At 44.7% G+C, this 14,974-nt stretch overlaps 1 protein-coding gene across 2 annotated transcripts in view; it reads right to left on the bottom strand.

Annotated features, from left to right (window-relative positions):
- Positions 1–14,974, bottom strand: part of dcc (DCC netrin 1 receptor) — a 1,326,174-nt gene that overhangs the window by 13,895 nt on the left and 1,297,305 nt on the right. For both annotated transcript variants that reach the window (XM_087994379.1, XM_087994329.1), the window contains exons 26-27: positions 14,310–14,459; positions 12,081–12,299 (exon numbers count right to left, since the gene is read on the bottom strand). In XM_087994379.1, the coding sequence (XP_087850505.1) occupies positions 12,081–12,299; positions 14,310–14,459 (369 nt within the window). The remainder of the gene's footprint in view (positions 1–12,080; positions 12,300–14,309; positions 14,460–14,974) is intronic.

The raw sequence follows: 14,974 nt of genomic DNA on the forward strand, positions 1-14,974 counted from the left end.
GTTTGTGGATGTAGTGCCAATCAAGCGAGCTGCTTTGTCCTGGATGGTGTCAAGTTTCTTGAGTATTGTTGGAGCTGTACTCATCTATGCAAGTGGGGAGTATTCCATCACACTCCTGACTTGTGCTTTGTAGATGGTGGATAGGCTTTGGGGAGTCAGGAGGTGAATTACTCGCCATAGTAGCCTCTGGTAGCCACTGTGTTTATGTGGTGAGTCCAATTGAGTTTCTGGTCAATGATAATCTACAAGATGTTAATAATGGGGGATTCAGTGATGGTAACTGGCCCAGGTGGGACACAAACTGGATGTCACTGAGCAGATGATTGCTGAGCAGGTGCTGCTTGATTGCACTGTTGGTGACACCTTCCATCACCTTATGGAACTTGGTTTAACTAATTTTACTGACCCAAGAAAGCTGAATGTTCATTGGACCAAAAATGAGATAATCACCACTATCAGATTCCCCTCCAAGTCCCACACAATCAATTTGTTCCATGTCACTGAAATAAAATCCAAGGATTCCCTCTCTAATAGCATTGTGGGTCCACATTCATCAGAGGCAGAGAGAGAAATCATGGCTCCAAAGTTTACTCCTGGCATAGACCTCCTACTCCCCCTCTAACCTGAGCACTTGAGCTCACCAGGTTATTGGGTGTGATGTATCCCACCCCACCCTCCCCCATGTTTCACACCATATTGATTGTGGCAGTTCAAGATGTAGCTCACCAACACACTCTCAAGAGCAATGAGGGACAGGCAGTACACTGACTGCATTAACCAGGTTTGAAAAACAAAGACGCTTTTTCAAGTAATTTGAATACTTTCATTTGTGGTACCCAAATGTTCCTTCAGGCTCCATAAGGGGAATATAACAATCCACTGGCTGAAGTCTATCCTTTTCCAATCTACTACTGCACCAGAGCCAATCTTGTACCCCATGCTCAATGCTCAGTGCCCATTATTAGGCTGGCAGGTAACCTCTGAGTGACCTAGGCGAAAGTGAGGACTGCAGATGCTGCAGATCAGAGACAAGATTAGAGTGGTGCTGGAAAAGCACAGCAGGAATGATGAAGGGATTTTGCCCGAAATGTCAATTTTCCTGCTCCTTGGATGCTGCCTGACCTGCTGTGTTTTTCCAGCACCACTTTAATCGTGCCTCTGAGTGACCTGTCAGCCATTTAAGCCGGGATTTACTCCTGTTAAAACTAGGCAGACCTCCCAAAGCTGTTGCTGAATGGGCCATCCGCTCTCCTGTCTGTGACTTATAGATCTATTCACTGGGGGTCTCACACAGCTAAGAATTACATGTTTGTTGTTCTTGGTACTGCACTCACTGGTGGTGATTATATAAGAACAGTATTTGGTAATGTGTAATTGGGTAAAAGTAGTTTGGGTGAACATAAAGTAAAATCAGGTAGAATTGACTCACAGAGGGATCCAACCACAAACTTGATTGAGGTGGAGCCTTGAGATAACTGAGGATGCTGCTGTGTAGCCTGATTTGCTGACAAATGACAAAAAAAATTCCAATGAAAACACAGTGATGCAGTAAATGTGTGAAAAATGTCTTCACTTTCAATTTGTTCACACCTTGCAATGGCATGATGTTTTGTTTTTTTCAATTACAACTGGAATCAGTGTCCATCACTTTCTCACACACAGTGTTCTACATGAACTTGCACAACACTCTGAGTGGAATAGTTTTCCTCACCGACTTCTCAGTCTTTATCCAATGATTTTGAATGCATGACCTTATTGACCCACTCAACAGAGAATTTTTTTTCCAGCTATTTACTCAATGAAAACCTACCACAATCTTTATTTGATTACATAATTTCAAAGGAGAACAGTCTAACATTTCCACCCTCAACTCATAACCCAAATCCCAGATCCCTGGCAAGATTCCAGTATAGTGTAATGATAATGTCACTGGACTAGAAATCTAGAAACATAGGTTAATGTTAAGCCATAAGACCATAAGAAATAGAAACAGGAGTGGACCTTTTTTGGCTCCTTAAGCCTGCTATGTCTTTTCCTAAGATCATGGCTGATGTGACATTCCTCAATGCCATGTTGTAAGGTTTCGAACATGGATTCAAATCCCACTCTGGAAGTGGGTGGAATTTAAATTCAGTTCTTAAATCGGAAAATGAAAGCTACCCTCATTAATTGTGACCTTTAATTGATTGTCACGAAAACACATCTGATGCACTAATATCCTTCAGGTCTTTCTTACCTGTAACTCCAGACCCACAGCAATGTGGCTCACTATTAACCTTTCTCAAAACACAACTTCTTCATCTCTAGTAACGTACCAGCAAACCTTCTCTCCAATCTTTCCAATGTTTTTACATCTTTCCTAAATTGTAGAACCCATATCTGCCCACAATACTCCAGCTGAGATCCAAATAAAATTTTTTAAAACATTTCAGCATAATTGCTATGGTTTAATCCCTCACTTTCTTTTAACTATCTTTGCTACTTCCCTAGCGATCTTTAGGGTGGTGTGTACATGGGTAGCAGGGTCTCTCTGCTCACCTACATTCTTTAAAATTATTTCTAGTCGTGTTTATAGTGCACTGAATCTCTGTATTAATTTCAAGGCAGAGATTTTAGGGAGCTAGGAAGGACACTCGTAACCACTTCAAAGGTAGTAATCTCTGGTTTATTTCCAGTGGATGCACTTGTGAGCATAGAAATAAAAGTACAGAGCAGATGAATATGTGGCTGGAGACTCTGCACCTCAACAAAGCGGGGCCTAATATTCCATTGTTATTTAGGCAGTTTACTTGTGCTTTTAAAGATGGTTTAAATTAGCATTTTAGGGGAACATGAACAAGCATGTGGCATTAGAAATGTGTAACAAGATGGACAAATGTTTGGGAGAAATAGACAGTAATGGACTAATAAATAGTAATGTTAAGGTGGGTTCAGAATGCAAAAATGGTGTCTTTATTTTTATGTTTTCAAAAAGTGAGGACTGAAATGAGGAAAAGTGACTTAAAAAAAACTTAATGATTTACCAGGATGGCTGCATAACTTCAAAGTAAAGATTTTGATATGTATTGTGATCTTTGTTTTAGTGTGGCTATGGGACTCTACAATGTGAAGACAATCAGGAGCCAAGATTAAGTTGCTTGGTACTCAACAAACTGAGCAGGTTTGAACTATAAACAAGTTACAGAGACAGAGAGAGAGAGAGTCAGAAGGTGCATTGTTGTTCTCCCCAACAGAAACTGCCTGTTCTCTGCAGTAAAATAAACTCAGTTTAACCTTAGAGAAAACTAGTTACCATTCCTGCAGCAGTTGCTGTAAGCAACATTGGATTTAACAAATCGGAGATATTTTCCAACTAAATCAGTCAATCCATACTCTTTACAAACCAGCAGAAAGTTCCAGAGAATGACAACTGAATACCAAAGTCCTGGCTAACTGAAGTAGGAACAGTTCAACAGTGGAATCAGGATGGCACAGTGGCTCAGTGGTTAACACCATCTCACAGTGCCAGGGAACTGGGTTCGATTCCAGCCTCGGGTGACTGTCTGTGTGGAGTTTGCACATTCTCCCCGTGTCTTTGGGGTTCCCCTGGGTGCTCTGGTTTCCTCCCACAATCCAAAGATGTGCAGGTTAGGTGAATTGGCCTGCTAAATTGCCCATAGTGTTCAGAGATGTGTAAATTAGGCGAATTAGTTAGGGGTAAGGGAATTGGTCTGGATAGGATAATCTTCGGAGCATTGGTATGGACTTGTTGGGCCCAATGCCCTGCTTCCACACAGGGATTCTATGATTTCTATGAAACCAAAGACTTTCCAGTTTGTTTTTTTACCTCCAATAATGTATTTTCCCTATTTGTTTGTCTGTCTATATGTGTGTGAAGCAAGTTCATCAAGGTTTTAATTACTAGTGTTAATTGCCAATGGTTTATATCTGCTTCCATCACCAGACCTCAGAATTATATTGTGTTCAAAAGCTTATCAATGGTAAAACTTTAATTACGCCACCAACTGGCTTTGGAGTTGACCGAAGTTGTCGTCATTGTAGTACACCCACTAGAAACATGATAGCTCAGAGCAAGGAGCTCTAATTTTAGCATTTTTCATTTAACCTCATCCTGCTTATCTAAGGCAATGAACAGGAGATTAAAATCAAGCCATCCCAGTTCCATGCTCCTGAGCTAGTCCATAAGAATATATAATTTGTTTATTTGGAATAACTGAATTTTTAAAACACTGTTTATTAAAATGATGATAGGCCACTTGGACATTCTTAGAAAACCTTTGATGGATGAGGCATTTTTTACTACATCATCAACTAATAACATTCCTGGCAAGTGGAAACCTGGTCAATCTTGCAAGTAATCTTGAATGTCAATGAGAGATAAATGGAAGCTTAGTCCCCATTGAGATGAAATGCACTGAATCATTACTTGCACTGATTTCATAGGTGTTGAATAAATATATAATCCATTTTGGCTATCCTGGATCTATATATCACTTGTTTAAAAGAGAGACTGATTAATTAAGCTGCAATCAGCATCTATCGAGGTATTGTACGTGACAAAGGCACATATTACCTAGTCAACCCTGCAATGTTCTTCACATATCTGTGGATCTGTGGCAGGTGATAGTGGGATATCTTCTTGAACTTGGGATCTAGGTACACCCACAGTGCTCTTAGAAAGGAGCTTCCATGACTTTGACCCCATCAAAAATTAAAGAACAGTAATATGTATCTAAGTAAGGGTGGTGTATGGCTTATCGGGGAACTTACAGGTGGTGTTCCCATGCATCTGCTGCCAATATTCACAGGAGGCTGCCAATGAACTTTTGAAAAAGAACATCAAAGATTGTCACACAAAAGAAAAGAAATAAAGGTATATTGACAATTTGAAAAGGTCTGATATAAAACAGCAAAGAAAGATTCAACCTTTGTCGCAACAGTATCTTTGACAGACTCTAATCTTAACTCTAAAATTTCTTACTTTGACAAACTCAGGAGACATGTTCTTGCTATGAATTTCTGCACATTCACCACATACAGTATCTTCCTGAGATACACAGACAGGCTAACACAATGACCTTTCTCACTGAACTCTAAGAAAAAAAACAATACTTTTTCCACCTACTTTGACTACCTTAAGGCAAGTAAAGAGCACCTCTACTAGTAAGGCTCTTTCCTCCTGAACTGAACCTTCTTGTAGCCTTTCCATCTGGCACTCTCAACATTTTCAAACCTCTGAAGTGGGAATTGAACCTTCACTGGCTCATGGTTAGCATTGGAGTGATTGTGAAGGTGACTGCAGCCATATGCCAATTTCTTTAACTTGTCCCAGGTAGCTGTTGCATCAAAGAGGTTACCCAGGTTCAGCATTCTTTGTCACCTGAGGGAAGCAGGCAGAATATGTATTTGGCTTTACAGTGACTGCTAGCTTTGCCATTGCTGATTGACTGCACACCAATACTTAGATGTGTCACATCTCAGCCTTGGCAGTGGCTCTCTGAGCTGTAGCAACTGTAGGCGCACTGGGAGAATGACGGTGATGAGATCGCAAGTACCGTCATCCACAGGAAGGCATGGAAGATTCATTCTCTATGCAGCCACATTCACTCCTTTGGAGTATAGCAGCATTCCCAGCTCTCTGTTGAATGACAGGTATCTGGACGGGTATAAACCCAGTTGGATCCACTGAGGTGCAATGGATTTGGCTATCATTTCCAAGTTGCAAACTATGTGTTCCAAACTCTTTACCCAGTCCAGCACCAAGCTGGCTCAACTTTGCTTGATGATCAATGTGGGTAGGCATTCTGGCAGACTGTCCAACTTGCCAACTTGCATACAAATCAGCCTTTTCTGCAATCCACCATGTCAAAATGTTCATCTGAGTCTTCTGCGATAGAACCTGTGTGCGACCTGAGGCTCTGGCAAGCTGGTGCCTATAATATAATTTTCTCTGCCCCCTCCCCTGCTGCAGGTCAGACAAACTTGACAACTCACCCTGTGCAGATCCTACTTTGAATACAATCTCTAAAGTGTGCGAAATGTCAGTGTCTGAGCTGATGCTTGCACGCGTGAATGTGAGTGATAGTTATTACTCTTAACCTCTTTCTCCATGTCCTGCTCTTCCACCAGTGTCCAAGCAGGGAGCAGCTCTTGCTAGTCTGAAAGGAGGTAGTAACAAGGGTAATAACTGTCATGCATGAGGGGTAAGTGAAGCAAAAGCAAAAGCTGATGTTCACAGAATCCTCAGCAGCTGGTAGATCAGAATTGCTGTTGGGAGGACAGCGTGGTTAGAACATGAAAACAATGGATTTGGGATGAGGATGGTGTGATCTTTGATTGCTTCAGCCCACTGCCAGTCATGACCTCTGCAATTGGCTCCTCCAGTGAGGGCAACCATTGTCTCTTCAATTGGAAAAAGACATGCCACTGCTTTTTTTAGATTAGATTAGATTACTTACAACAAGTCCACACTGACCCTTGTAGAGCAACCCACCCAGACCCATTCCCCTACATTTACCCCTTCACCTAACACTACGGGCAATTTAGCATGGCCAATTCACCTAACCTGCACATTTTTGGACTGTGGGGGGAAACCGGAGCACCCGGAGGAAACCCATGCAGACACATGTGCAAACTCCACACAGACAGTTGCCTGAGGTGGGAATTTAACCCGGGTCTCTGGCACTGCTTGCTTCATGCAATGTAGTTCTGCTACTCCTGATTACATAAGAATATAAGAAATAGGAGCAGGAGTAGGTATTCATGGCTGATCTTTTCATGGACCTATCGCCATTTACCCTTAATTCCTTTACTGTTCAAACATCTATCAATCTTTGCCTTAAAAACATTCAACAAGGTAGCCTCAACTGCTTCACTGGGCAGGGAATTCCACAGATTCACAACCATTGGGTGAAGCAGTTCCTTCTCAACTCAGTTACTCTAGGAGAAAGTGAGGACTGCAGATGCTGGAGATCAGAACTGAAAATGTGTTACTGGAAAAGCACAGCAGCAGGAAGGGCTGAAGGATTCCTGAAGAAGGGCTCATGCCCGAAACGTCGATTCTCGTGCTCCTTGGATGCTGCCTGACCTGCTGCGCTTTTCCAGCAACACATTTTCAACTCAGTTACTCTGCCAAGTTATCCTGTAGGAGACAGCAAAGTACATAAATGCAGAATGAAAATGCATTTGGATGATCTGGTTGTTACAACTGAGTAGCTGGCTGTGTGTGCAAGTTGTGAGACAAAGTGTGAGGTTTGCTGATTCTGATAGATGGTGATTGTAGGTGAGTGATGGGGGTTTGGTCCACAGATCACTGTTGAGTTTATGGTGCAGGTGGGGGGATGTGGCGCTGAACAATACATTCTCTGACCTTGAACGCTGTTGTGAGGCCATTGGTCTTCCTGTGGAATTGGATCTAGTTCATCCAGCATTGATCACCGTGCTTATCCAGTTCCACTGCCTTGCAAAGGGTGTACCCCGACCCAAATGTGAGCAGATTACATATTTTCTCCTTTACCTCCTGCAGATCTCAACTTCAGCAGTAAAAAAAGCTCAAAAGCCCACCCTGCCATGTTGGGTTGCTATTACGTGACCCCAACCAGAAATTTCTTTTCTCCAATCTGTGCCTAGATATTCTCAATGTTATGGAGATGATCATGAGAACTGCGCTTTCTAACAAAATAAAAACAGAAACTGCTCAGGAAATACTCAACAGTTCAGCTACATCTGTGGTGAAAGGACAAGTTAATGTTTAGTTTATTCCTGATGAAGGTCTTTTGCCCGAAACGTCGATTTTGCCTGTCCTCGGATGCTGCCTGAATTGCTGTGCTCTTCCAGCACCACTGATCCAGAATCTGGTTTCCAGCATCTGCAGTCATTGTTTTTACCTCGTTGATTTTAACCCTACTGCGAATCCTCTTGCAAGGATGCCTGCCTTGAAGAAGTTTTCCTCCTCTCTCTACAAGAATCTCAGGGAGTCTCTCTCACACTGCAACTCCCAGGTCATTTCCTCAGCCCTGAAGCTCTTCAACCATGTCCTGAAACAAACTCGCTATCACAGCCACATTTGCTTCCTCAGTGCCTGTCTCCGTAACCAACTCACTCCACACGGACTCCGGACCACCTTTAAACCAGCAGAGTTCCGACCCGAACAGGACAAACAGTACAGACTACAGATTCAAAAACACCAGCAACGGTTCTCCATCAAGATCCTCCGCTCCACGCTTGCAGCAATGCGCCGGTACCTAACCTCTCTACAGTCTGCCCTGCCTCAGCTGAGGGCCACACTCTCTCAGAATTGCAAAGGACCCACTCTGTACTACATCCTCAGGAGAATTCATACTCTCAACAAACAGTATTTCAATTCCATCTCAAACATCAAAAGCTGTAAGTACAACAAACTTTTATCTACCCAGCTCCATAACCAGCGCTCCTTGAACATTCCAGAAGAATCCCCTGGCCTCGGAAACACCATTAGCCATGCGGCTGATGCAGCTACCACCCCCACGCTGATTGATGATGTCACTTCTGCCCCCATCATGGCCACTCCCACAGCCACTTCCGGCCCTCACATCATCGCCGATGCCACACGCTCAGTGACATCCGCCACCCCTACTGCCGTGTCTGCCACCACTTCCGACCCCACCAGCGCCACTCACCTGCATTCTGCTGACACGCCCCCCACAGACCCCACTGTCACTATCCCCACCCCCCAGAACCCCGAGGGGAACACTACCCCTGCTCATGACTCTACCCCCATTCCCCCCACCATCACACCCACTCCAGGTACTGGCTCTGACCCCACTCCCAGCTCTACACCCACACCAGCTCCCAGCTCCCAGCCCTGCCGAGTTTTCACCAGCCCCCAGACCTCCCCCTCACTGAGGACGAACGATCAGTCCTCAGCAAAGGACTCACCTTCGTCCCCCTCCGTCCATGCATCAATGAATTTAATACACGCCGTGACATCGAACAATTCTTCCGTCGCCTCCGCCTCCGAGCTTACTTTCACAATCAGGACTCCCGCCCTCGACCTCTTCATTTCCAACTGCCGCCGGGACATTAACCGCCTCAACCTGTCGACCCCCCTCCCCCACTCCAACCTCTCACCCTCACAACGCGTAGCCCTCCAATCCCTCTGCTCCAATCCTGACCTCACCATCAAGCCAGCGGACAAAGAGGGCGCAGTGGTAGTCTGGCGCACTGACCTCTACATCGCTGAAGCCAAACGCCAACTCGAGGACACCTCTTCCTACCGCCCCCTTGACCATGACCCCACCCCCCATCACCAAACCATCATCTCCCAGACCATACAGAACCTCATCACCTCAGGAGATCTCCCACCCACAGCTTCCAACCTCATAGTCCGGGAACCCCGCACTGCCCGGTTCTACCTCCTTCCCAAGATCCACAAGCCTGACCACCCTGGCCGACCCATTGTCTCAGCATGCTCCTGCCCCACTGAACTCATCTCTAACTACCTCGACACTGTCCTATCCCCCCTAGTCCAGGAACTCCCCACATACGTTCGAGACACCACCCACGCCCTCCACCTCCTCCAAGACGTCCGTTTCCCCGGCCCCCAACGCCTCATCTTCACCATGGATATCCAATCCCTCTACACCTCCAACCGCCATGACCAGGGCCTCCAAGCCCTCCGTTTTTTCCTCTCCAGACGTTCCCAACAGTACCCCTCCACCGACACTCTCATTCGTTTGGCCAAACTGGTCCTCACGCTTAACAATTTTTCCTTTGAATCCTCCCACTTCCTCCAGACCAAAGGGGTAGCCATGGGCACACGTATGGGCCCCAGCTATGCCTGTCTCTTTGTTGGCTACGCAGAGCAGTTGATCTTCCGTAATTACACCGGCACCACTCCCCACCTCTTCCTCCGCTACATTGATGACTGCATTGGCGCCACCTCGTGCTCCCGCGAGGAGGTTGAGCAATTCATCAACTTCACCAACACATTCCACCCTGACCTTAAATTTACCTGGACCATCTCTGACACCTCCCTCCCCTTCCTGGACCTCTCCATCTCCATCAGTGACGACCGACTTGACACTGACATCTTCTACAAACCCACCGACTCCCACAGCTACCTTGATTACACCTCTTCCCACCCTACCTCTTGCAAAAATGCCATCCCGTATTCCCAATTCCTCCGCCTCCGCCGTATCTGCTCCCAGGAGGAGCGGTTCCACCATAGAACACACCAGATGGCCTCCTTCTTTAGAGTTCGCAATTTCCCTTCCCACGTGGTTAAAGATGCCCTCCAACGCATCTCATCCACATCCCGCACCTCCGCCCTCAGACCCAACCCCTCCAACCGCAACAAGGACAGAACGCCCCTGGTGCTCACCTTCCACCCTACCAACCTTCGCATAAACCAAATCATCCGCCGACATTTCCGCCACCTCCAAACAGACCCCACCACCAGGGATATATTTCCCTCCCCACCCCTCTCCGCCTTCCGCAAAGACCGTTCCCTCCGTGACTACCTGGTCAGGTCCACGCCCCCCTACGACCCACCCTCCCATCCTGGCACTTTCCCCTGCCACCGCAGGAACTGTAAAACCTGCGCCCACACCTCCTCCCTCACCTCTATCCAAGGCCCCAAAGGAGCTTTCCACATCCATCAAAGTTTTACCTGCACATCCACTAATATCATCTATTGTATCCGTTGCTCCCGATGCGGTCTCCTCTACATTGGGGAGACTGGGCGCCTCCTAGCAGAGCGCTTTAGGGAACATCTCCGAGACACCCGCACCAATCAACCAAATCGCCCAGTGGCTCAACATTTCAACTCCCCATCCCACTCTGCCGAGGATATGGAGGTGCTGGGCCTCCTCCCCCGCCGCTCCCTCACCACCAGACGCCTGGAGGAAGAACGCCTCATCTTCCACCTCGGAACACTTCAACCCCAGGGCATCAATGTGGATTTCAACAGTTTCCTCATTTCCCCTTCCCCCACCTCATCCTAGCTTCTAACCTCCAGCAACTCGATCCCCTGACCTGTCCGGACTTGTCCGACCTGCCCAGCTCCTTTTCCACCTATCCACTCCACCCTCTCCTCCCTGACCTATCACCTTCATCTCCTTCCCCACTGACCTATTGTACTCTATGCCACTCTCTCCCCACCCCCACCCTCCTCTAGCTTATCTCTCCACGCTTCAGGCTCTCTGCCTTTATTCCTGATGAAGGGCTTTTGCCCGAAACGTCGATTTTGCCTGTCCTCGAATGCTGCCTGAATTGCTGTGCTCTTCCAGCACCACTGATCCAGAATCTGGTTTCCAGCATCTGCAGTCATTGTTTTTACCAAGTTAATGTTTTGGTTCAGTGACCATTCAGGTAATCTGAATGAAAATTAGCAAGATCTGAAACACTAACTTTCTTTCTCCATCCATCAATGTTGGTCGATCTATTGCATATTTTCACCACTTTCTGATCTTATTTTTCAGCATCCACCATATTTTGCTTTGGCATTTCAATTATTCTTTTTTATTATCCTCAGGGAACAAAGCATATTTAAACATAACCCACTCATGGCATTCAATGCATTCAATCACTGTACACACTTTCACAGACAAAGTATCAGACTGCACAAATCAACCATCATTATATATGCTTTTGCTTTACTACCCAATTAACAGTGGTTTAACAGAGTGCTAAATTTAAACAGAATTGCTCTTATTTTCCTTTTTTCTGTCTTTTTGATGCTAAAACCCATTTGTAAAACTAATACTAAACAAACATGGGGTGGGGGTGGGGGAGACGGGGTAGGGCGGGGGTTAATCTGAGTAACTGACCAAACATCGTTAATGACTATTCCTCAGTTTAACGGAGAACAATCACAGCTCTTTAATACTTGAATTATCAATGGAATCCTTAAACTATTGCAGATTTCTGCAAGATTGCTGCTATGGTTGATTAGTAGATCATTCAGTCACTCCCAAACTCAAATGCTTTTTGTATTTGAGTATTTGAGCATTGTTCCAATCACTTTTCTTAAGGCAGTCAAGGAAATTATCACTTCATAATTCACACAAAGTAATCAGGACGGTCGGCTCATTGCTGCTTACCTGGTTGGGAGAGAAGAGGTGTGTAAGGAACTTTGGGCTCCAGTGCGGTCATAGGAGGAGGTAACAGAGGGTTTGCGAAGCTGCGCAGTGGATGAGTGGGTCGGACGCAGGCTGTAGGAATCGTTCTGCTTGGAGCTTCCTCACCTGAAGGATGCTCAGGTTGTGTCTGGCTTAACATGGCTGGCTGCTGAAGGTGCGATGTTTGAGCCTCTGTTATGGCTTTGAGAAAGAAAACAACAATTACATTGAGCTATATTCCATTATATCAAGTCTACAACACAGAAATGGGCCATTTACCTCAACAGATCAATGCTGGCAATTATCTTCTATGAGGACCACGTCCAACAGCTTGTTATCTAATGTTACCATTATACCCTCCCATTCCTTTACAGCGACAGTAAATAAATATTCCTTTGGAATATTCCCAACTCTATCTCAAAATGATTCACTAACAACACCATCTTATATACCTCTCTGGACAATAAGGATTGCTACAATACCTTTGGAACTACCAAGAGATCAAATAAATGAGTGGCATGTGGCACCATGGGCCTGATTTTCCGAAAAGTGGCAATCACAGTCAGATTACCAATTCACTCCGACTTTGTTCTGGCTTAACTTTGCTTACAGGTCAAATATGCTAGCCTCATTACTGGATGTAGAGTTTTCAGGTAGGATAGAGAAGGGGATGGAAACAATGGAGTATAGCTCAGTAGTGTTAATCACAGTGCAAAACCAGTAGGATCGTATTGTTGGGGACTTCAACTACCCAAATATCAACTTGGATACAAACAGTGTGAAAGGTATGCAGGGCAAAAAATTTGTGAAATCCATTCAAGAAATCTTTTTAGCCAGCATGTAAAATGAGAGAGATTGCAACTCTAATGTTAGGGATGAAGCTGGACAGCTGGATGAAGGACCAGTGGGTGACCATTTTGGAGGTAGTGATCGTAATATTTTGCAGCATTATGGAAAGAGACAAGCATAGAAAGGGAGCAAAGGTTCTAAAAGAGGGCGAACTTTATAATACTGGGAGACAATCTTCAAAACTAGACAACTCCCCAGTGTGGAGTCCAAACTAGATGGCATAGGTTTAAGGTGAGAGGGGAAAGATATAAAAGGGACCTAAGCAGTAACTTTTTGATGTAGAGAGTGGTGCGTGTATGGAATGAGCTGCCAGAAAAAGTGGTGGAGGCTGGAATGGTATATAAATAGAAAGAGTTTCATGGGATATGGGTCAAATACTGGCAAATGGGACTCCACAACCACCTGATAAAGGAGCGGCACTCCAAAAGCTAGTGCTTCCAATTAAACGTGTTGGACTATAACCTGAAGTTGTGTGATTTTTAACTTTGTACATCCCAGTCCAACACCGACATCTCCAAACCATGACAGCTGAATGCAGCTTTGATGTAAAGGGCAGTTGCTGTCATCGCAATTTGTAGTATCAATGATTTCAAACTAAATGTGGGAGGCTTATTGGGAAATTTGCAGACAATATAAAAATTGAATGGGTAGTTGATTGTGAAGACATTGTTGTCAACTGAAGGATGATATAGTACTCAAAAAGCACAGAAGATCAGGCAGCATCTGAGGAGCAGGAGAATCGATGTTTCAGACATAAGCCCTTCATCAGGAATGATTCCTAATGAAGGGCTTATGCCCGAAATGTCAATTCTCCTACTCCTCGGATGCTGCCTGACCTGTTGTGCTTTTCTAACACTACACTCTTGACTCTGAGCTCCAGCATCTGCAGTCCTCACTTTTTCCTAAATGCAGGATGATAACAATCATTTTTATCTCATTCCTTTAGAACAGGGACTGTGTATGGTGCAGTTGTAATATCACGGGACTTGTAGCCTCGAGGCCCAGGAATATGCTCTGGGGGTATTGGTTCAAATCACACTTCTACAGCTGGCTACTATTCAATCAGTAAAATTTGAAAATAAAAACCTATCTAATTCATTAATGCCCTTTCCTTTAGGCACGTGAATCTGCTATCCTCACCTAGAGTGACCTCAAGTGACTCCAGACCCACAGCAATGTGGTTGACTCTTAAATGTCTCGCTGCAATGGACTACCAAGCTACTTTGTTGAACAGTAACTGGGGATAGACAACAATTGTGACCTCACCAGCAATACCAACATTCCTTGAAGGAATAGAAAGACTATAAGGTGCAACAAATAGTACAATTTCAAAGAAAGGTTCAATCAATAATGCATCTTTACCTGATCCAAATCCACGATCGACAGTCAATGTGGGGAATGGCATGGTACGCAATGGAAACTGTGGGTGAGGATATCCACATGTCGGAGATGGCAGGATACCAGGATATTGGGCACTCTCCAGTGTTGGAACAGGAATCGCACTTACTACAGCTGCAAACATGAAGTGAATTAAAAACTCATGTCATTGTTCAGTCAAACTGTCCACAAACTGAAAAATGTTTCCTTGAGAAAAGTACTTGAAATATTGCTGAATGTGACTTTAGTTTTCTAATTATGCCACATTTATACAATTAGATGAGATTTAAAATTAAATTACATTTCTATTAAGACTGATTAGAAAAAGTAACACCTTCAGTTTTTGCTGAAGGACCCTCAAGGGAGAATGTCTCCTGACAAATGAATTGCCTAAGAAACTTTGAAGGTTAGATGGCAGCAGCGTTATAATCATGAGATGCTGTCATCACTCACATAAAACACATCTGCCTTAACACTTTTGGAATGTTAAACCTTTTTGTAATTTTATTTGCTGTATATTGGAACAGGGTTCATATTTTACTGAACACCAGATAATATTGAGCAAGAACAAGGAAGGAAAGGCAGTTCTGGGTGGATGGACACAGTGTTGTGCAATAACTGAGAATACCATTGAAAACAATGATGGGAGC

Source organism: Chiloscyllium plagiosum, unplaced genomic scaffold (assembly GCF_037043375.1).
Source record: "Chiloscyllium plagiosum isolate Xiang-an unplaced genomic scaffold, Cpla_swu_hap1 HiC_scaffold_1, whole genome shotgun sequence".
NCBI lineage: Eukaryota > Metazoa > Chordata > Chondrichthyes > Orectolobiformes > Hemiscylliidae > Chiloscyllium > Chiloscyllium plagiosum.